This window comes from Muntiacus reevesi, chromosome 1 (genome assembly GCF_963930625.1).
Source record: "Muntiacus reevesi chromosome 1, mMunRee1.1, whole genome shotgun sequence".
NCBI lineage: Eukaryota > Metazoa > Chordata > Mammalia > Artiodactyla > Cervidae > Muntiacus > Muntiacus reevesi.
In genome coordinates this window covers 165,458,388-165,480,864 of record NC_089249.1, presented here as the reverse complement: position 1 = coordinate 165,480,864, position 22,477 = coordinate 165,458,388, and the positions used below count along the sequence as shown (strand labels likewise).

Below are 22,477 nucleotides of genomic sequence, written 5' to 3'. Positions count from 1 at the left end.
GTATTCTTGCCTGGAGAATCCCATGGACAGAGGAGACTGGCGGGCTGCAGTCCACGGGGTCGCAAAGAGTTGGACATGACTGAGCGACTTCACTTCACTTCAGGTGGCTCAGTGGAACAGAATCTGCCTCCCAATGTAGAAGAAACAAGAGACAGGGATTCGATCCCTGGGTTGGGAAGATCCCCTGAAGCAGGAAATGGCAACCCACTCGAGTATTTTTACCTGGAAAATTCCATGGTCAGGGGAGCCTGGAGGGCTGCAGTCCATGGGGTTGCGAAGAATCGGACATGAATGAGCAACTGAGCATGTATCGTGAAAGAAGGGAGCACAGGGACTCTGGGCTGAAGCGTGGCCTCCCATGAACCAGTAGAAAGCATCTGTAGGATTTGTCCTTGGGAGCCCTTCAGCAGGTGCTCGTGAAGTCATCACCCTCAACATTTGTTCCAAGGTGGCCTCCCCCGAGAAGCCTTCCCTGACTTCTCCAGCAGTCAGACAGCAGTTGTGGCTCTAGCCTTGTTTCAGCTGGCCTTCCGTTGAAGCCCATTGTTTCCAGGTGTGCGTCCCTCACCAGCTCTAGAGCTCACTGTCGTCAGGAGGCCCCTCTCACCCTTCCTGGTTTTGCCCCAAGATCTCACTCTGAGAACGTGGGCTCTGGAAGCTAAAGGCTCAGTGAGGGCTGTGAAATGCAACTTCATGCTGACGTTTTCTCCTGCTTTTGAGCCTGAGCTCAGCTACTGGAGTGATTCAAGGGCTCACCCCTGGGGAGACAGCCTTGAGAGCTGTTGCCTGGTCAGGGGAAGAAGCTTGCTTCTCTGTGCCCCTGTGTGTCTCCTCCAGGGTGGAAGCGCTCAGAAGGCTCCTGTTTGCTTGGTCATTCATTCATTCATTCGTTTGGTTAAAAATGTGGGTTTAGCCCCAGCTGTGTGCCGGGCACTATGGAGACAAGTGAATCTGGAGTCAGAAAACCTGAGTGAATGATTTGATTTCTTCAGGCTTCAGTTTCCTTATCTGTACAAGGGAGGTGATGACATCTGATTCTAATGATCATTGGATGAGAGTCAAACGTGCCAGACAAACATGGGTTAACATGTCTGATACTCCACTTGGCTTGTCATTCCTTGTTTCTTCCCTGGGCAACTAGAGGAGACAGTGGGGAGGGACTCCAGGAAGCCAGCAGTTTCCTAGGTGAGCAAGGAAAAGGCTCCAGGTCTCTTAGTCTTGTGCCTTTTTTTGTTCACTCCAGGGCTTTGTCAAAGAGCAGATGGAAGTGTGTGTGTGCGTGTGTGTGTGTGTCTGTGTCTCTGGCCCAGCCATGATGGGAAGAATGGGGTGCGGGGGCAGGGGGATGGCTGCCTAAAAATTCCATTGGGAATCCCTCCTCCTGAGCGCAAGGAGCCTCCTCCTCCTTTCTGGTTCCTCTGCTTCTTCCTGGCAGTATCCTCGGAGTCCCAGGCCCTGTCCTGGAGCTCTGTTTCAATAGCAGGGGGAGATGAACAGGAGAGAGTCCCTGAAAGTGGGGCAGAATGAATTGTAGCTACACACCACCGGCTCAGCTCCAGCTCTTTGAAAGTGAATCTGGGTCACATTAGCTGCAGGGATGGAAAGCGACCACGTGGGCAGAATTCTGTGCAAGCAGCAGAAAAGACAGCCAAGCTGTCCTTTCTCTGAGGCTCAGGGTCCCTGTGGGACCCCCAGCTGGTCAGGGAAGGTGGTTGTCACATTGTGAGGTGCCATCTTTATGTCACTGATTTTCCATCATGCTTTTTGAGTGACTTCCTAGGTGACACAGAGACAGGTTTGGAGTGGCAGTCTGACTCATGCCCTTTCTATTCTGAGAGCAGCCTAGAACCGAGGTTAGGGATACGGAGGAAGGATTGGTTAACTTGGGGGGCTGTGGAAGGCTGCCGTTTCTCAGTCCCAGGGGGTTTGATGCCTCCAGAGGGGCTGACTGTACAGCAGGGTCAGAGGCTGCACTTGTCTTTTATTCCAGTGGTCCTTTCCCTGGGGAAAGGTTTGTGAACACACCTGGGTGTGAATGTTAAGAACCCATCATCACCATCATGCTGTCTCGAGCCTGGCCAGTTGCTATGGCTAGGACCTGCTGTGATTTGGCCCTGGGTCTGCCTGTTGCCACCTGTCGGGTAGAAGCTGGCCAGCTTCCTGGCTGTGCCTTGGCTTCCCTGCAGGGGCAGAGCTGGTGCTCCTGGCTGTAATCTCCGCCCAGACTTAGGATGCTGCTGCAGAGACGGTCTGGAAGGCTCTGAAACTTAAGGAGTGATTATGGGCTGAAATTCCTGTCCTCAGCTGTGTCCCACCTCTACCTAACAAGGTACCAGGCTTTTGCCTTTGGGTCAAGGGGAGGATTCTGCCTGTAGCCTCAGTGGGTGTGTCTCTAGGCATCCTCTTCCCTTCTCATTCCTTCCTTTCTTCTTCTCCTAAATCTTCCATTCGTTCACTCCAGGGAATGGCTTTGGGAGTTGGCTGGAGTCCCGGTTCCATCACTTCATCATGTGGGTGACTCTGAGTAGTTACTAACTTCACTGAGCCTCACTTTCTCAGTTAAAATGAGGGCGCAAGAGTACCACTGTCAGGCCTTGCAGGTGGATTAAATGAGATAGTGGGAGTGAGGGACTTGGCCCCTGCCTGCTGTGCAGTCAGAGTTGATACATGTTAGCTATTCTCATTAATATAATCATTCATGCCCTTGTGCACTAATTTATGATTTGTTGATTCATCCCATTGCTCATTCACTGATCATACCCTTGTTCATTTAACCATATTCCTAGGGCTGCTGTGTGGGCTTCCTAGGTGGCGCTAGTGGTGAAGAACCTGGCTGCCAATGCAGGAGACATAAGAGATATGGGTTCAGTTCTGAATTAGGGAAGATCCCTGGAGGAGGGTATGGCTACCCACTCCAATATTCTTGCCCGGAGAATCCCATGGACAGAGGAGCCTGGTGGGCTACCGTCCTTTGGGTCACAAAGAGTGGGACACGTCTGAAAGCACACACCCACAGCCAGGACTGCTGTGTGCTAGGCTCAGAGTGGGCTTCAAAACCCAGCTCCAGCCTGTGAAGGCAGCCAGGGTGCAGCATGAACTGTGCACATTGCAAGCCCAGAGTTGTGAGGTTGTTCTGAGAGGGAAGGGCTTCCTCCTACTTCTGCCCTGCCTCCTAGCTTAGAGCAATGATGGCATTTGATCTGCGACTTGAAAAAGAGATAGGAATTTTTCAGGACACTAACCTGAAGAGAGAGGGTATGTCCCTGTTGTTTGTTTCTGTTCTTGCTCTCCTTTCTTCGGCCTCAGTAGAAAGGATGGAAGGGAGGTGAAGAGAGAACAGCTGATGGGAGTTAGGATGAAAGAATCCAGAGGGTGGTTTGGGGAGTTGAACTCTGGACTCAGTCCAGGAACTCCTGAGAGCTGATGCCAGCTGGGATCCCCTAGTAAACAGAAGTTGGAAAAGCTACTCTGTTTTGAGTCCGAAACGTGTGCCAGGCATGAACATGTATTGTTTAATCCTTATGGAACCTTGGAAAGTTGTTGCTATTCTCCCTTTTTACAGAAGAGAAAAGTTGAGGAACTTGTTTGGGCTCATACAATTGGCCGATAGTGGAACTGGGATGCAGTACTGGTGAACACAGCATCCCTGAAATACAACATGGGCACGTGCCCCTTGGAGATGTTCATTGCTGGCGTTCAGGTTGGCCTAACTCCAAACCCCCTGCCTTCTGCAGAACACTGCAAACATATACGATAAAGTTGTGAGAATACAATAACCCCCAATCACCCAGATTCAAGAATTATCAATTCACGGCCAATCTCAGTTCATAACATCCCCCAATTCTGCTTTCCCAGTTACATAGATGTAAACTTCAGAAATCGCATACTTTCAGCTCCCACAGGTTTCCCTGGTAGCTCGGCAGTAAAGACTCCGCCTGCCAATGCAGGAGACATGGGTTTGATCCCTGGGTCGGGAAGATCCCCTCATGTAGGAAATGGCAACCCACTCCAGTATTCTTGCCTGGGAAATCCCATGGACAGAGGAGCCTGGCAGGCTACAGTTCATGGGGTGGCAAAGAGTCAGACACAACTTCGTGACTAAATGATAACACCTCCCACACTTCTTAACTCTTCTATTGCCTTTCCCCCTGTAGGAAGTGTATTTATTTGCTTAGTAGTTCTGTCTGAAGTCTGGCCAAGTCCCACTGAACCATTTCACAGAAGTACGAGGAGGGATTTTTGACTCCTGGCCCAGGGCTGTGTCAGTGTTGCTCGTCTGATCCTCAGTTCCTTCTGACTTGAGGTTCATGCCCTGCTCCCCAGACACACAGAACTAGGCTGGAACATACCTGGTTCTGTGTCTGAAATCTTGCTTTCTGAGGGTGGTGCCTGTCTGGTTTGCCTAAAATACTTCAAATCCATAGACCCTGGGTTTGAATCAGCATCCTGCCAATGCACTTGAGGAAAGTACCCCCAAAATAAATTTTTGAGGATTTGGTCTTGAGAGACTGAAGTTGAGATGCGAAAGGAGTGAAATCTTTTAAAATCATGTGCTGTGCTGTGCTCAGTTGCGACCGACTCTTTGCTCTCTACTGGACTGTGACCCGCCAGGCTCCTCTGTCCATGCAAGAATACTGGAGTGGGTTGCTGTGCCCTCCTCCAGGGGATCTTCCCAACCCAGGAATCGAACCTATATCTCTGGTGTCTCCTGCATTGCAGGCAGGTTCTTTACCCACTGAGCCACCTGGGAAGCCCTAGAGGGAAGGAATTCTGTTCTTGTGCGAATCTATGTAACTCAGCCTCACGTCTACGCTGTCACTGCTGAATTGTTCCATGTGACTCTGATCTTCAGCAGGAATAGCTGCTGCTCTCTAAAGCCTGAGGTAGTATAAGCTGGGGAGATGTTTCAAGTGGAGGGGAGGTTCATAGGTTACGAGCCACACCCCCTAATTTGGGGAGTCTCCCAATTCCCCAAGGGGTCCAGACTGCCTGTGGCCCTGTTTGGTAGGAACTTCAGAGGCCCCCCACCCCTCCGGATGAGGCCCTCCCCGACCAGAGCAGGAAGGGAGATTGGGTGTGGTTGAACACACTGGCCTCATGTCGGCCTAGATTCCTTAAAAAGAGAAAAGAAAACATATTCACAGAGACTGGGAGATCGGAGAGGGGCCAGTACCTTTTCCAGCTTCTACTGATATGTTTCAAGTGCCAAGCTTTGCGCTTAGGCTCTTCTATGCTTTGTTTGACCTAATCCTTGAAATAACTTGAGGAGGCGGACGTGCTGCAATAGAGGAAACAAACCCAGAGAGTTGGGTAACTTGCTCAAGATCTTCCAGCCAGTGAGGGACCAAGCTGGGAATGGCACTAGCTCTGCCTAGCGTAACCCCCTGCCTCCCCCATTACAAGGAACAGGAGTTTAATAATAGCTAACATCTGTGTGCCACTTCAAGGCTCATGGAATGTCTTTAACACCCATTATCTCCAAGGAGCCTCGGGAAGCCTGGGGTGGGCAAGACATTCCACGCCCCTTTGAGACAACTGCCTATCAGGGGTCCAGCTTCTGCTCATTTCCCCCAGTAAGGATTGAAGAGTCTTTGGCATTGGCTCTGATAAGCCAGAGGAGAAGGCTCAGGGAGAGGCTGAGGTGGAGAGACTTGGCCAGTTGCTATGGTAACCCAGATGGCTGAGTAACCATTTTGAGGGTTGCTATGGTGACGGGGTGATGGGCTGCTAGGTGGCTGGGATCTTGTCTTTCTGGGTGGCTGGCACCATCCAAGCCTCATAAATTAGTGGTGGTGTACTTTCTGAACGGAAGAGGGCAGCATGATAGTGGGCAAATTCCTACCCTAGAAGCAGATTTGGGAACTTCAGGCAAAGTTTAGCAAGGGTTGCCAGGGGCTGGGCTGAAAAGGAGTTTTGGCTGGGACTAGCTAAAGCTGATGTCTAAAAGGATGGTGGGACTAGGCCTGGAGTTAGGTCTTCTAAGCCTAGAACTAGATTTTCTTCCAAGAGTTGGCCAGTGGATAGCCCCTTTAATGTCTGTCTGTCTGGTTGGCTGGCTCTGGCTACTGTTAGGGCACAGGAGACAGTGTACCTTTGCGAAGAGGACCAGAGAAAACACACACACACACACACCCTCCCTCCCTACACACACACACACACACACACACACAGGAGACAGTGTACCTTTGCGAAGAGGACCAGAGAAAACACACACACACACACACACACACCCCCTCCCTCCCTACTAGCAAGTAGTTTATTTATAAAGCAGCAATTAACACATGTAAAATAATGCAGTATGAGCCAAACTGAAGAAGTGCTAGGAGTAAGCCTTCCAAAGGCTGGAGGAGGAGCACCAGCAGGAGAAATTATCTGTACTTCCCTCTTTGCTCTCTGTGCATGACCTGCCCTCAGCTCTCGGCCACTGAGCGGACACTGAATCTGACTGAGTTGTCTTGAATCACAGATCTAGTTCACAGCCCCCACCCCTGTGTGTTTTCAGCAAGGCACCATGCCTTCAGCAGATGTTTATTGAGCACCCACTAGGTGCAAAGCATTGTGTTCGGCCGTATGATGAAGAAAGTGAAATCAGTTCTTCTGCCTCAAAGAACTTGTGAACCAGGGTGCTAGGAGGCAGTGATGTAGACAGATATGCACAGTACATGTGGTTGCCCCAGGAATGGGGAAAGAATTGGTTTGTGGTTGGGATTTTGAGAAGAGCCTCTTCTATCTGAATTGACTAAAAAATAACCTCAGGTCGTTTTCAGGTGAGCTTTACAAGATGCGCAGGGAATCATTAGGGAGAATTGGGGATGGAGAACATTCTAGGCAAAGGTTCTGAGTTTGATTGTTAGGGATAAGGGAAATCAGACTGTAAAAGAAGGTAGATGTCAAAATATGGAGGACTTTGAATGCCGGGCAGAGATAAGGGAAGCTGTGAGAGAAGCATACTTTCTTAAATACCCTTGCCTTCTAGGGAGTCAGAAGCCACAGGCAGCTGAGTATTTTAGGATCATCTAGTTCAGTCATTCATGCATTTAATCAAAAGTTAAAACAAATATTTAATCAAGTGCCCTCTGGGCCAGGTCCTTTGCTAAATGCTAAGGACCCTGTGGTGAACGAGACACAGAAACAACAGCCCTCAGGGAGCTAGTGACTCAGTAAGGAAGGAAGACACTGAACCTGTGACTTCAGTGTGATGGTTATTACCCAAGGGGAGTAGGGACGCAGGAGGGCCCACTACTCGGAGAGATGAAGGCTGGCTTCCCTGTGGGATTTTCAGCAGAGGCCTGAGCAGGAGCGAGCCAGGATAAAAGAGGAGAGCAGTAGAGGGTTCTGGCCTGGGAGAAAAGGCAGGTAGGAAGGCCCTGAGGCCAGAAAGCCCATAGGAAGAGGTGAAAGAAGTTGAGCCTTAGGGAGAGAGGCACCTGGTGAGGCTTTTAAAAAGGGGAGGACACTCAGAGAAAATAGGACTTTATTTACTTGCATTACCCCTTCCCACCACTAGATGCCCTTCGGAGTACACCTTGTCTCGTTCAGCTTCCCCATGGCAGCCTCTTTGGAAATGCAACAGCAGTCTCACTATTGGAGCAAAGGAAAATATAGACCAAAAGGAGAGAGCCTCAGAGCTATCCCAATTGTGTGGTCTGGCTATAAATTTAGACTGTTGCTTGGAAAAAGCCAAAAACCTCCCCTTCCTAGGCTTCATTCTTCCCATCACCCCCCACCCTCCCAGCAGCCGCTTTGTTCCTCTATCCTTGTAAAATTTTCTCTGTATAAAACGGGAACATCAGCCAAACATGTGGACTTCCCCTTTTCCATTCATTAGAAGAATGCATTACTTCAAAATCTCTTGGGAGCATTTAAATGCAAATCGTGTCAAGAAGCCCTTCTAGCCACAACCCAAACCAGAACTTTCTTCCTTAATTACCATGCTTCTTAATGGCATCTCAACCCCTTGCCCTCTCCCCCAGATCACCCCCCCTCCCCCCAGCCTCCAACAAAGCCTGGTTCCCAGAATAGATTCTCATTCCCTTCCTGCACTTGTCTTTCCTCACCTTTGGCAATTCTTGAGGAACCTGCTCGCTAAGTGGTGCATGTAGCAGCCCCAGGAAGGGATGCAGCAACTTTCCAATTTACTGTGCTGAAAATGAAGAGGCAGATGCTGTTTGGGGGCGAGGGTGGAGGTGTGTGTGTCTGTATGTTTGTGTCTGGGCTTTCCTAGCTCCTCTGCTATGAAATAATATAGGAAATGCAGATGACTCAGCATGAGTACAGTCAAGATCCTCAGAGTTAGCATTTCTATATTCTCCGCTGTTTATGAAAAATGTGCTTATGCCATCAATCACCGACTTCTGCATCCTGCATTTTCTACTGAAAGCCTTTTATTTATTTTAAAAAGAATAAACCTCAAGCTTCTTCTCTTCCTTTTCTTCAACTGAGCTCATTAGCAGTTGATGCCAAACTGTGAACTAGCTTTTTTTGAGCACAGAGGACTAAACTGGAAGGAAACGAGCATTTGTCCAAGGCGCCTCCCTGTCTGTCCTCTTTTAGGCCCTTCCCTGTATGATCTCTATGCCTAGAAGTTGGGCATGTCAGCAAAACTTGATGGAAAAAGATATGATTAATGACTTGCTCACACAATTTCTGATCATGGTATGATGTGGAAACAACCATCAAGCACCTATTAGTGAAAAGCATCATCTCTTCTTGTTATTAATGTGCTTGCTGAGCACTGATCAAGTACTTGGCACTACTCATACGTACAGAGATGCAGGCCTTGCCCTGGGGTGAGACGCTTCTCTTAAAAATCTTGAGAATGGGAACTGAAATGGAAGCCCAAGTCCCAAATTTGTCCGCTTAGTGTCACATGAATTCTTTTTCGACTTGCTAGTGCGATATTTATTATGAGATCAGCGAGCCTAATTTTTAACTTACAACCACATTTCCACCTGCTTCCCGCCGCCCTCCACCTGCACCCCCAAAATTAACAGACTTGCTGAGGCTGGGAAGGATAATGGCTAGCTAGGTGTAGATGTGGGCAAAAAATCACCTGCATTTACCTGAGTTCCTCACTGCTCTTGCCCCAGTGCAGTCCATGAATACTGTGCCTGAGAGATACGCCACTGAATGGAGAATCAGAGGATGTTGGGAATGCCCTCCTCAAAATGGTCCCCAGTATATTCCTGCCCGCATTCACCAGCACTCTTTCTTCATTCTTTCCCCTTTCCCTGATGACAGAGAGTAATGGGCTTGCCTTTTTCTTCTGTGAGCAGTTATGCTCCAGAATCCTTTTGTTACATAGCAGACCTGGTTCAGCCTCAGGTTCCCACATTCCTCCCTTTTGATCTAAGCCTCTATTCCTGTGGCTATCACAGTGTAATAATATTCCTGTTGCATCGTTTCCCTGTAGATGTGTTATCTCCCGTCTCTCCTCTCATTCACCCCACGGTGCAGTCAGAATCCTGTTTTCATTCCCTCAGTTGTCATTTCTCAGGCTCTGGCTCCTCGTTCTTGGCCTGGTTTATTTCATGGTGCTGGGATTCAGTTTCTCCCGTTTCTGGAAAACCCTTTGTTCCTGGGATTCTTTGTGGTCTGAGTGTTCCCTTGGCCTCACCCGGCAGCCTGTCTGGATCTTGCCCCGGCCTCCTCCTGACCGTGTCTGGCCCTGCGACCTATCGAGGTCTTTGGCTCGCTCCCTAACCTTCAGCGTCTCTGGGTCCTTCTCCGGCCGCGGCACAGGCCCAGCTCGGCTTCTCTCCAGCCAGGGGGCTCCCTCCTTTGTCCCGGCTCCGGGTGTGGGTCCGCCCCGAGTGGGGCAGGCCGCCCGCCCCGCGGAGTGGGCCCCGGGCTCTCCCCACCGCGGCGGCCGGCCGGGCCTTTCATCCCCTCGCGCCGGGAGCCCCCCACCCGGCGGGGCTCGGGCGGAACGCCCCCGCGGGGGCCGGCCTCCCAGCCCTCTCCGCGTACCGGCCGCGCGGGGGCCACAGACCCCGGGGGTGGGGGTGAGGGTGGGGGGCCCGGGGGGCTGCCGCTCGGGGCCCGAGGAGGCGCGGGGAGAGGGGCGGGGAGCGGGCCGGGCCTGGCGCTCCTGACGGGAGGAGCCGCCGCCACCGCCGGCGGCGGGGCGGGCTGAGGGAGGAGCGGAGCCGAGGGGTGGGGAGGCGGAAACGCCAGCGGGACCGGTGGCGGAGCGCGAGCGGGCTGAGGAGCGAAGCGCGAGCGGCAGGCCAGACGAGGCGGGCGCGGAGCGGAGAACCGAGAGCCGGGGCACCGCCACCACCGTCGCCCTCGGGCCGCACAAAGGGGTCGAGGCTGGGGCTGCCGCCTCAGCGCGCCGGCCTGGAAGCGGCGCCCGCCGGGGCCCCGGGAGAGCGCGGCGCGGGCGGCCATGGCCGGCTACGTGCCGGGTCAGCAGCCGGCCAACCGCAACCAGGAGAAGGAGTTCGTGCAGGCGTACGAGGACGTGCTGGAGCGCTACAAAGGTGCGGCGGCGGGCGAGCGGGCGGGCGGCCCGGGCCGGGGACAGGCTGGAGCCGGGGCCCGCGGCAGGTGGGGTGGCGGGCGGGGTGGCGCCCACCCGCGCTGGGGCCGGGCCGGAGCGGCCGTGGGCCGGAGCCGGCTCATTTCTAGAGTTGAGATGAGCCTCCGAGCCCTCTCCCACCTGGGACGGCGCCTTCACAGCACTAGTTACATTATGTGCCCTGTTATCGGGCCTCCGCTAGAAGGAGGCGACGCCAGGCGCCGCTTCGGAGACCGAACGCGGTGGGGAGTGCGGGGAGGAGGAGGAGGAGGAGGAGCCGGGGCGGGAGAAGCCACCCGTTCCTGGAGAGGCTTGGACCTCCGCGTGCCCGCCGGGGTCCCTCGCCCCCTTTTGTCTCCTTCGGCCTCGGATCAGTCGCATGGCAGCGGAGGTTGTGAATCACCTTGGTTCCTTGGGGGTCGGGGGGGAGGGCAGCGGGTGAGCATCGGGCGGGGTCGGTGAGCGTGCAGGTTTGGTGGCGAGGCCGCCTCCCACCCCCAGCCCCTGGGCTTCCAACCTGTTCGAGGCTGGGGTCTATGGCTCCTCGTCCTCCCCACCCCCTAAAGATTGCCTTGGGAGCTCGGATTTCCAGCCCCTGGAAGCTCTCTTGCTAAGCACTTTTCCAAGTTAATGCCTCATCCAAAGCCCGGGTGTCTGCAGAAAAAGTTTTGACAGGCCCGCAGGCTGGTGGACCGCGTTTGCGTAACTGCTGGAGGTGCCCCTTAAGTGGAAGCAGGGATGCGTGGCCTCGGTAGGCCCAGGCTTTGATCTTTAACATCTAGTTCTGGGATTTTGCTTTGTGTGGCGGTTGTGCTTGCCACAGACATGGAGATTTCCCTAGAAACTACATAGGCAGCACTTTCTCCTATTTTATTCAGCTGGGGCCCTTGTGACTGGGCCTTGAATTTCTTTTCATCTTAAGGAGAGGAAACTTCAGCCCTTTTGACCGAGTCCAGCATACTTGTTTATGGCAGCTACTCAGTGAAGGGAAACTAATGAAGAAGCTGTAAAACGCTCAACCCCCACCCCCCCGCCCCAACCGTGCCATTAGAGCTCTGCTTGGGAATGCAGCAGAGAGAGAGAGAGAGAGGTAAAATGCTGAAATGGACCTGCCTAGGAGTTCTACTTGTTCCCTTCTGCCTCAGCTCCTGTAAGCTGTCCAGGTTTTCCTGCCTGCAGCAAGTTTTCTGTCAACCCCCCTGTGGTCTTTCTTTTAAGAAATGTGGTTCATTTCAGTGCACAAAGAGATTAGATTGTGCTGCTGAACTTCATTGAAAAAAAAATGCTGCTAAGTGGATGGTTTCATTAAGTTTCTTTTGCAGGATTTTGGGGCAACTCTTGTGCCCCTCTGGGCCGGTCTCTGGCTGCTGTAGCTTTAAAAACCAGAAGAATTAAAATAAAAATAGGTGAAGAAATCCCAGTACTTCAGTGGATCATCTTGCTGGTGGCCTCCAGCTGAAAGGAAGTGCGATTGCTGGCAGGTGAAACTAGGAAAGAAGGGGGAAGTAGGGCTCATTCCAGGAGAGGCTTCTGTGTCCAGTCCTTTTAGCTGTTTCACTCAGTTTGGCCTTCCTCTGAAGGACTTTGATCAGGTGTAGAGGAATTTGATCCTTCCCAGACACAGATCTCTTTTTTGAGCAGAAGAATGAGTCAAAAATGGTGAGCCAGAGTCAATTAACTTGAGCTATATGAGACTGTTGTGCAGTCTGCTTTATGATAAGTGCCAAAGAATTTCTCTCCCTTCTCTGCACCATTCTCACTAGGAAGTTAGGGTGGATTAGCATCTGAACCTTTGTTACTTTGCTGTGTGGAATTCCTGCATTTTCCAGACTTAGAAATCCCCTTATTACCTTATAGAGAACTGTTTGCCTAAGCTGGAATCAATAGAGTGAGCAGGGGAGGTAGTTTGTGAGGTTAAAGCCAAACATTCTTTTGGAGAGAGTTGGGGAAAGAGATGTTGATGATGATGGGGATCCTAGACACTCATTGTTTGACCCCTAAATGACTTGGATCTCTCTGCTTCTATTAATTTGTAGTCGCCTCCCTCTACAAATGAAACAGGATTTTCGTATTCAGAAGGAGAGCTGAAGTTTTCAATTGCATAAACTGTCCCAGAAGGGGCAAAGAAGAGAACGGAAGCGATGCATTTGCAGCATGAGGGGAGTCGGGCAGTATGTATTGCAGCTATATTAGGGTTGGTTTTCAAGCATGGGTTTTCGAGAATTGTGCCTGGCAACCATTTGCCTGTGTGTTGGTAGTGAGCATGGTTTTGGCAGGATTGGATGCAGCCTGGACATTAAACACTCTCTCGTTTCCTAAATATTCCAAAGGCTCTTGCAGACCTTGACTGGCCAGCAAACAGGAGATACTAAGTTTAGTTTAGTACCTAAACTTTGGATCCTAACATTTTACAGTGGGCAGCAACCTGACAGAATCAGGTTAGGTTCTTCATTCTTCTGATCCTCCAACGAACAATTATTAAATATCTTTTAAAGGTAGCATAGTGTTAGCCATGGAGATGCCAGAATTTTGAATGAGATCTGGTTTCTACCCTTGGTCATTCATATCTAGCCAGGGAAACATATATGCAAGCAGATTATTGTGATCCTGTGATCAGTGCTGGAACAGACATGTGGGTAAAGTACTGCAGAAGCAGAGGAGAGATGAGTATCTCCACTGGGGGTTCTCTGGGAGGTCTGAGAAAAGTGGTGACATTTGAGTGAGCCTTTAGGATAAATGGGGTTTAGTCTGATGGGGGAGGGTAGGTAGGGGAGAAGGCAGAGGAAATAACACATGCAAAGGCATGAAGGTATGAACTAAATGGAGAGGTTTGAGGAATGGGAGTAGTTGAGTGTGACTGAAGGGCTAGAGTTTTGTGGGAGCAGGTAATACTGTAAAGAACTCAGCATCCAGCATATAAAGATTCTTTTGTGGCTTCATTCCATGGGCATTGGGGGAGTCAGTCATTGAAAGTTTAAAAAAAAAAAAAACCCAACCATTTGTAGGCCAATTTTATTGCTTCATAATAGAGGACATACCTGTCCAGTGATTGGAAATTCTTACTGCTGCCTGGAGCACACTTTTCCTTATACCAAAGTGCTTGTGAAGCTCATAATCAGATGGTTGCTTGGTAAATATCAAAACAAGAAAGAAATGTTTCATCCAGATGATGATAATGGACTGGTCACATGTATACTGAGGTCCTTATGAACACCAATGGAAGCTAAGAAGGACCAGTCAGAGAGGTAGGAGAACCAGAAGTTGATTCGTTTCCTCGTGTAGAGACAAACTCTATCTTTGGACACGTATGGATGGAGTTTTAGCTTTTAGAAAGGAGGTTTAGAAACAATCACACTATGAATTTGAGGTGGGTGGTTGAACAAAAAGGGTAATATGTAAGGAGGAATTAGACTATGTTTTCACAAAGCCCTAAAGACTGAAGAGCCTTTACATGCCAGGCTGGACTAGAAATAAAAAAGAACGTTTACATTTCAACATTGGTAACGGACTATTTGGTACTTAAAAACTCAGAGTTCTCACTAGGTGCCAGGGGTATATGAAGATAGTTAGGACTGTTTTTTTTTTTTTTTTTTTTAAATCATACCACAGAAAAGAACTTACAAAACTTCGTGCACAGAGAGTTAGGAGTGAAGGGTCGGCATACTGTTTAACAAATTGAGCAAGACTTTGTATTTCTTCAATCCTAGTTTTGCCATTTACCTACACTGTGTGACCTTGGAAAAGTTACTTAACCTCTGAGCTTTGCATTTCTCATGTGTTAAAATGGGGATGATAATACTAACTCCGTGGGATTCATAAGAATATAAATGAGCTATTGACACATATTAAGCCATTAATGTTTAGTAAAACCTTTATATATTATATATAGTACTTTGTGTTTTACAAAGCGGCCTCATATTCATTACCTTATTTGATCTCCATAATATCTTGTAAGGAAAGTATTATACACGTGGGCAAATTTAGTAATACAGACTTAAATTATTGTCCAGTAGTCAGAGGATCCTGGTGGCTCAGATGGTAAAGAATCTGCCTGCAATGCAGGAGACCCAGGTTCAATCCCTGGGTCAAGAAGATCCTCCGGAGAAGGGAATGACTACCCACTCCAGTTTTCTTGCCTGGAGAATTCCATGAACAGAGGAATCTGGCAGATTGCAATCAGTGGGGTCACAAAGAGTCGGACACAACTAAGTGACTTTGAGCAACTTCAGTGAGAGGATCCAGGCTTCTAGATGAAAGTTTCATGCTGTATTACAGAAGGAAATTTAAAAATCAGAGCAGTGACTTGGTTGAAGTGAGTTAACTGTGAAAATACTTTAGTCATTACTATCATTGTTAATGTCATTGTTGTTATCAGTTTTTAGCCCCTGAACTACTGTCTCACACCTTATGTGGCCTACATTTACTTCCAGATCTCTGAGCTGTGAAGGATTTCTTTTTCTCTCATTATAGGAGAGGTTTCGTGGTATATAAATCACTGAAACAATGTAGTGCAAAGTGGTAAAGTTTTGTTAACACGGTGGTTGGAAAATACAAGCTTAGGATTTGGTATTGTTTATCTAAGTGACATACTGAAGCAATCTCTTAGTTAAATGTACACTTGGTCTTTAAGTTCCTTTTTAGGACACAGCCCATGAATTGGAGTGGATAGCTTCTAGACAGAACAATAGAGTAATTGCTACTTCTGGTCATGGACACTGTTAATTCAGAAAGTGAGTCAAGCCCGTCTGCTGGGAAATCACAAGGTTTGGCCACATTCATGCTGTTGAAATCATAAAATGTGTGCATGTGCTAACAGTGCTTATGAGAGCTACTGCTTGCTTGCCTGCTTGCTTACTGTCTTGGACTTGCTTGGCAAGTGACATCATCCATGCCAGGGAAATGCATCAGCTGAGGCCTTATTGTCCTGGTACTTTTCAGTGCCAATTTCAGGTTTTCAAGATCATCGTATAGAGAATACTTTGGAGTGCACATCTGGGAACAGGATCAAAGTCACAAGTGAACAATTATGGTTGTACAGTGAGTTGGTAGTGTTTTCTCAATGATCCTAAAAACACCCAGGCACTCCTTCTACTAAATAAGGTTGGCGCTTGAAGCTTCTGACAATTATATGTTGAGCCACGTTGTGACTAGGTGTGTGGAGTGCTAAAGCTCCAGCCTTTGCTCCTCCTGGTTTTGGTTGGAGTTTAAGCCTCTGTTCTCTTGCTTCTGTCAGGGGCATTTACTAATTTACAGGCCTGGAGGAGCTCTTTCAGACCCGTTGGCTTGGTTTGTTTGCAGTATCTAAGAATGTTTATTCTGACTTTTTTGCTACTTCTAGCAAAATACTATCTTTTTCTTCCAGAACTTCTCAGTTCCTGGAATAAATTACACTGAATTTCTGAGTCTGTCTCCAGGTTTTTGGGCCTTCCATAATTTGACTTGTTCTGCACAACTAATTCTACCCACTGTGATTGCTCTGTGCTTCATTTGGGCAGGTCTCAGTAATCATTCCCTCAGGTCCTCATACCTGCCCCTGTGGCTTCATGTTCCCCCTTCCTGGAATGCCTGCTCCCTCTCTCTTTGATTCTTCACATCTTATCTCTCCTTGTTAGCGCTAAGCACAAGGCCTGTGTCCTCCGTGTGGCTTTCTCCCGTTCCTCTATCAGAAATTGATCTCTCCCTTCACTGGTCTCCTGGAATGTCTACCTCATAATTAGTCTGTTAACTATATACTGTTTTGTATTACTCTTGCATTGCTTCATGTCTGTTTGAACTGTTTCCCTAATGAGATTTTATATTCTTACAGAGTAGGGACTTTTCCTACTTCTTTTGCATGTGGTCCATTGGCAGGGAATTTCTCTCAAGAGAAAGGGCAATCTTGGCAGCACTTTCAAGTCATATTTCAAGATAATTTTCTTTTCATATTGTAAAAGTTGTATGTGCTTAATGCAGAAAACGATTAAAAAAAACACAAGGCGGTAGGTAAAGCTTTGGGTTATATGCCTTCTGTGTATGTGTGGAGAATGTGGAAAGGCAGGCCTACCTGCAGATAGATGTGCTCTAGCTGGGGAGAATGCGGCTCTCAAGAATAGGCCCTTCTTAGCAGCCTGGGATCTGATACCCTTAGCTTGCTTCTGGCTCCATAAATGTTATGTCTGCTTTTGTGGGGCCCAAACACTTGTTTTTCTTTCACTGTTCAGCACTGCTGTCTTCTGCAGGACTATGTGTCAGTCATCAGGATGTGCCAGTTATCAGGGTTGATTTGGGCTGTTGCCTAGGACAAGTTAATAATTGGTCAGTCAGCATCTTTCCTTCGGGCAAAGCGCTTTGCCAGCTGTACTGTTGGGTTGCTTCTTACCATAGCAGATTTCTCTCGTCATTTTTATTCAGAAAGGTAAACAGTTCCTTTGTGTGGGTAAAAGAACAAGCTTGCTTGAAGTGTCTGTTGAAGTTCAGATGCTTTCAACCTGCAGGAGCATGTTGGATTGAGATATATAGGAAGGGATTTTTTTTTTTGGCCATGTTTTTCAGTGGGTCTTCAACAGTGAGTAAGCTCACTTTTGTACACTGCATTCTGTTAGCAGCTATAAGCAGATACTCTGTTGGGGAGTGTGTTAATTGGAAGATGGGGGCATTTAGTGTTGAAAAATAACATTAAGATTAGGGGTCGAGGGAAAGAAGGTCCTGGATGTTCATACGGAGAGCCCGAGTTTTATGCAATGGACAGGATTAGTGTAGTGACTGTGTAAATGATGAATGAGAGTGGAAATTAACTCTCTAGGACGTCACTGTTGCAATTGAGTCAGGAGGTTAGATTAAGGGATATTAAAGAGGGAGAGGCCTGTTTGAGAGACATTCTGGGCAGGGCTTCCCAGGTGGCATTGATGAAAGAGATGTGGGTTCCATCCCTGGGTTGGGAAGATCCCCTGGAGAAGGGCATGGCAACCCACTCCTGTATTCTTGCCTGGAGAATCACCATGGACAGAGGAGCCTGGTGGGCTACAGTCCATAGGGTCGCAAAGAAACCGACATGACTGAAGTGACTTAGCATGTATAGGGACCTAAGTTTAGATACTGTACTAACATTGCTAACTCTTCTAGAAGATTTTGTCTTGAAAAGAATTAATTACCACTCATTCCAGGGCTATTCCAAAGCAAATCTTTTTTCTTGTTTAAAAATCTTCTTCTAAAGATTTTATTCCATTTGAACTTGTTAGATAGGGCTGTGTGTTTGAACCTAAGGCTCAAGATTGGGTTTTTTGGTCTTTACCTCTCATTTAAATTAGCAATGCTGAGTGCCCCAGACACTTACTCTTCCCATCCTCTGACAACCTTCATTGTATGCTTCCAGGAACACCTGCTGAGAATTGCATAAGAAATCCTCTTAAGGATGGGGAATACGTGTAACTCTATGGGTGATTCATATCAATGTATGACAAAACCCACTGAAAAAAAAAAAGAAAAAAAAAAAAGAAATCCTCTTAAATCCCTTCTAAAATCTTCCATTATATCTTAAAGTGCTAATCTCCCAGAGTGTCAGGGGGTTGTCTGGAGGATCCATTCATTCATTTAACTAGTGTTTATTTATTGGCCACATCGTGTGGCATGTGGGATCTTAGTTCCCCAACTAGAGATCGAACCCATGCCCTGCAGTGGAATCGCAGAGTCTTAACCTCTGGGCCACCAGGGAAGTTCCAGTAATCATTTACTGAGTATCTACTCTGAACCAGGCAGTAGGCGAAGTGCTGAAGGAACAAAGATAATGTCCTTGCATCTCTTTGACCTTACAGTTTAACAGGGAAGACACTTTGGTAGACTGACAATGACCTTCCTTTGCAGGGAGTGCTAGTGAACAGATGAGGCTAGCGCCATGGTAGTGAAAAGGAGTACCCACGACAGCCAGAGTGGGGAAGGACAAGGGACGCCATCCAAGAGGAAATGACTGACTTGCCACCTAGAGAATTCAGAATTCTGGGCAGAAAGTTCAGGTGAAGGGCTTTCTGGGCAGCATGAACAGGAGGAGGGATAGAGAGCCTTAGGAGAGGAAACACAGGATCTTAGTAAGGGTGGAGTGGAGGATGTGAGGGGAGGAGAAATGAGATGAGGTAGGAAAAGTGGGCAGGGCTGGAATGTTGACTGACTGTATCACACTGCAGAGAGTTTAGACCTCACCCTACAAGCTTTGGGGAGACATTGAACGATCTTAGGCAAGGAAGACTAGGATTGGATTTACACTTTATTTTTTTATTTTTATTTTTTTCATTTATTTTTATTATTTGGAGGCTAATTACTTTACAATATTGTAGTGGTTTTTGCCATACATTGACATGAATCAGCCATGGATATACATGTGGTCCCCATCCTGAACCCCCCTCCCCTCTCCCTCCCGGATTTACACGTTAGAAATACCCCTGCTCTAGCCACGTTGTGACAGAGGACTGGTGAGGGGGAAGGCTAGTGACAGACCAGTTAGGCAGCTGTTAGAGTAATTTATGAGTGATCAGAGTTTAAACTAAGGTGTGGACATAGCAATGTCAAGTGGACAAATCAAGAGATGTTAAGGGGTAAAATCCATGGGTTTTGTTGACTAATTGGATGTGGTGTGAGAGGGGAGAACCTAGGATGACTTGCAGGTTTCTGCGTGGGTGGGTGGTGTCATTAATTAAAACTGGGAGTCTAAGAGGAGGAAGGTTATCTGCAGGGACTGGTGGCAGTGCTGGCGCAGGGGATGGTATTGAGTTCTGCTTTGGTTGAGTTGAAGTTAGGGTTTCTGAGGGGCGCTGGCAGAGGTGCCCTGCCGGAGGGCATCTGTAGGATATGGAGCTCAGGAGAGCTCTAGATAGGAGTGGACAGACCAGGAGATTGCTGAGCGAGTGTGTGTACCCTGAGAGACAAAAACCCTGGGGAACTCCAAGGAGAGGGTGGTTCGGGGACCAGAGGAAGAGGATCCTGTGAAGGAAATTGTCCACCAAAAGCGAGTGCCCAGAGATGTAGGACGAAGAGGGGAGACCTGCGTTCAAGAAGGAAGTTGTGTCACACCGTGTCAGATTATTTAGAGGTCAAGCAAGATAAGAACTTCTCTGTTAGAAAGGTCACCTTTTCCTGGAGCATTTTCAATGGCAGTATAGAAAGTATATTCCAGAAAGCAGTGGGCTGGGGAGTGAATGAGAAGTAGGTTTTGAAACCTAGAGTTTGATGAAGCAGAGAGGAGGAAGGCCCAGACTAGTTAGAGGAGGATGTAGGGCGGAGGGCATTTTGCTTGTTAATTGTAACACAGAATTAAGCATTAACACAGAATTAAGTTTAAGTGTTGTTTGGGAAGAGTCAGCAGAGGAAAAAATACAATTCAAGGGCAGGAGAGAATAACTGATGAAAGCATGAGATCCGGAGTCAAACGAGGAATATGTCTGATGAGAGAGAGAGAGGGAGAAGGCAAGGATGCAGGTGGTCGAGCTGGTTGATTAGAGGCCAGGGAATTTCTCCTGATGGATTCTATTCTCTCTGGAATTAGGGGGTGAAGTTATCTGCTGAGAGTAGGGGTTGTGCATCTGTGTATGTGTGCACACGCTTGCCCAGGTGTGCTCATTCTTTTCCCTCTAACCCCAGAACCACTCAACAACCTGAGTCTAGACACTGAGAAAGCAGGCAGGTGGATTGATCCAGGATCCAAGTTTTCCAGTGTAGGTTTGATGGAAGAATAAAGGGTCCTTACAGAACGGGGGTGGGGGGTGAGGGATGGGGGGCTTCCTTGGTAGCTCAGCTGGTAAAGAATCCACTTGCAATGCAGGAGACCCTGGTTTGATTCCTAGTTTGGGAAGATCCCCTGGAGAAGGGATAGGTTACCCACTCCAGTATTCTTGGGCTTCCCTGGTGGCTCAGATGGTAAAGAATCTGCTTGCAATGCGGGAGACCTGGGTTCTGTCCCTGGGTAGGAAAAATCCCCTTTAGGAGGACTTGGCGACCCACTCCAGTATTCTTGCCTGGAGAATCCCATGGACAGAGGAGCCTGGCAGACTACAGTCTATGGGGTTGCAAAGGCTCGGAGACGACTGAGCAACTAAGCACATATGCAGAGAATCAGGGGTCTCTCTAAGAAAATGTAACATCTGCTTGGTTATCGATTGTATTATTTTCTGGCTTTTATTTTGTGCCCCTAGAAAAATTTTAAACTCTTTCAGGGCAGGAGCTTTATGTAACTTGTATATTCTTTTGTATCATTTAGTAAAGTACAGGGCAGAAATTGGTTTTTTCTCTATTTGTTGGCTTAATCTGACTTTTGCCTTTAGGAGCATCTTGAGCCTTGACAAGGAGAGAGGCTTTTCTCCCCTGTGGTCTTGAACCCTTGCCTCACTGCCTCTTGTGGGAGTCCTCATGAGCTAGCCTCATTTACTCTCCCAGGGCAGCTGAGCTCAGGACATTGGTGCTCTCCATGAAGACTGCAGGGTCAGTGTTTCCTATTCTGTTTGGACCAGGCTTGTGAAGTCCGGCTTCTTTGCAAGACTAAACAGAGTGGCTATTGTGGAGGACGCAGCCTCCTCTTTGTTGATTTTGGCAGGCAGGCAGCGGACGTGATGGATTTGTTCTCATGACTCAGAACCTCCCCTGCCTTACCTTAGCAGGTTCAATATAATCAAAGTGAAGCCGCTCAGTCATGTCTCACTCTTTGTGACCACATGGACTGTAGCCCGCCAGGCTCTTCTGTCCATGGGATTTTCCAGGCAAGAATACTGGAGTGGATTGCCATTTCCTTCTCCAGGGGATCTTCCCAACACAGGGATCAAACCCGGGTCTCCTGCATTGCAGGCAGACTCTTTACGTCTGAACCACCAGGGAAGGTTAATATATAATCACCAGGGAAGGTCAGTATAATCACTATTTTTCAAATCATGATCATGTCCTTCAGAGTTTATCTGACCTTTATATCTGTAAAGAGTATTAGTTACCCTTTCCTTTGTCCTCTGCTTGCTTGGGTTTTTTACCTTTAGTGTAGAGGGTATTTCCTGGTGTATTAGGTCCCCTTCAGAATTGACTTAGGTCTTACCCCGGTGATATTCTCTGAGTTGGTTGTTAACTGGTCTGTTCTCCACGGTGTGACTTGTTTTCTGTTGTTTGTTTTGTGAATTTGGACTCTGTATTGGGTAAACTTGATGTGAGTCATCCCTGGGAGTGGAAGGTGTGTCTCCACTAATTTGGAGAATCTTTGATCTCCTTTCAGTCCCAGGTTTGGCTGATCCAGTACAGTTTCTAAGTCCTGCAGGAGGTATGTGTGTGTCTGCTTATTTGTTCCTTGCTTCTCCTTTCACAAAGTGCAGTGGATGCACTCCAGGGGATGCCGCTTTACATGTATGATCACCCTCGGCTAGCCTTGTCATCACCATCAGCCAAAAAATGCCTCTGTTCAGAGCCTCTTTGAATGTAGTACCGTATCTACTACTGAATAAGTGGAGTTCATAAACCCTCTATCTGCCCCCCCGGGAATGAAAGTATACAGTAGATGTTACAAATGACAGACAATAAAGAAAGTATAAGCAGTTGAACACATAATAGACGGTTACTCCTTTTTTAGCTATCATTTTTCCAGTAGAAATTCTCCTAAAAAGAGACCTAGTCCAGAGGGAGAGGGGTTTGACAGAGTCACGCTTATCTTCTGTTCCAAGCAGAGTGACGGGGATGTGCTGCCCATGGCCCTTTGGAGTCAGGCAGTTTGTCTCAGTGCCCTTCCCAGAACCTTATTTCCACGTTCCCTCTCCATACAGCTCATGTCCACACAGATTCCAGCAATGAGCCATTCCAGCAATGGGGTTGCTGTTGGATTGGAAAGAAACTGGTCTGGCCTGGTCTGGGCACCTCTGGGCATAGGAGTGTAGGACCCATCCCAGCCTCTGCTGGTTAGTTTCCCAAAAGGAGAATGGACCCAACTAGTTCAGGCGGGGTGCTTTGAGATCCTCTCCTCTC

General features: G+C 48.3%; 1 protein-coding gene across 6 annotated transcripts in view; it reads left to right on the top strand.

The window, feature by feature from the left end:
- Positions 1-22,477, top strand: part of MACF1 (microtubule actin crosslinking factor 1) — a 332,396-nt gene that overhangs the window by 4,559 nt on the left and 305,360 nt on the right. The window contains exon 1 of one of the 6 annotated variants that reach the window (XM_065915919.1): positions 10,188-10,484. The exons of the other annotated variants lie outside the window; for them this stretch is intronic. Within the exon in view, the coding sequence (XP_065771991.1) occupies positions 10,391-10,484 (94 nt within the window). The 5' untranslated portion in view covers positions 10,188-10,390. Of the gene's footprint in view, positions 1-10,187; positions 10,485-22,477 lie in introns of those variants that run through there. 6 annotated transcript variants of the gene reach the window in all.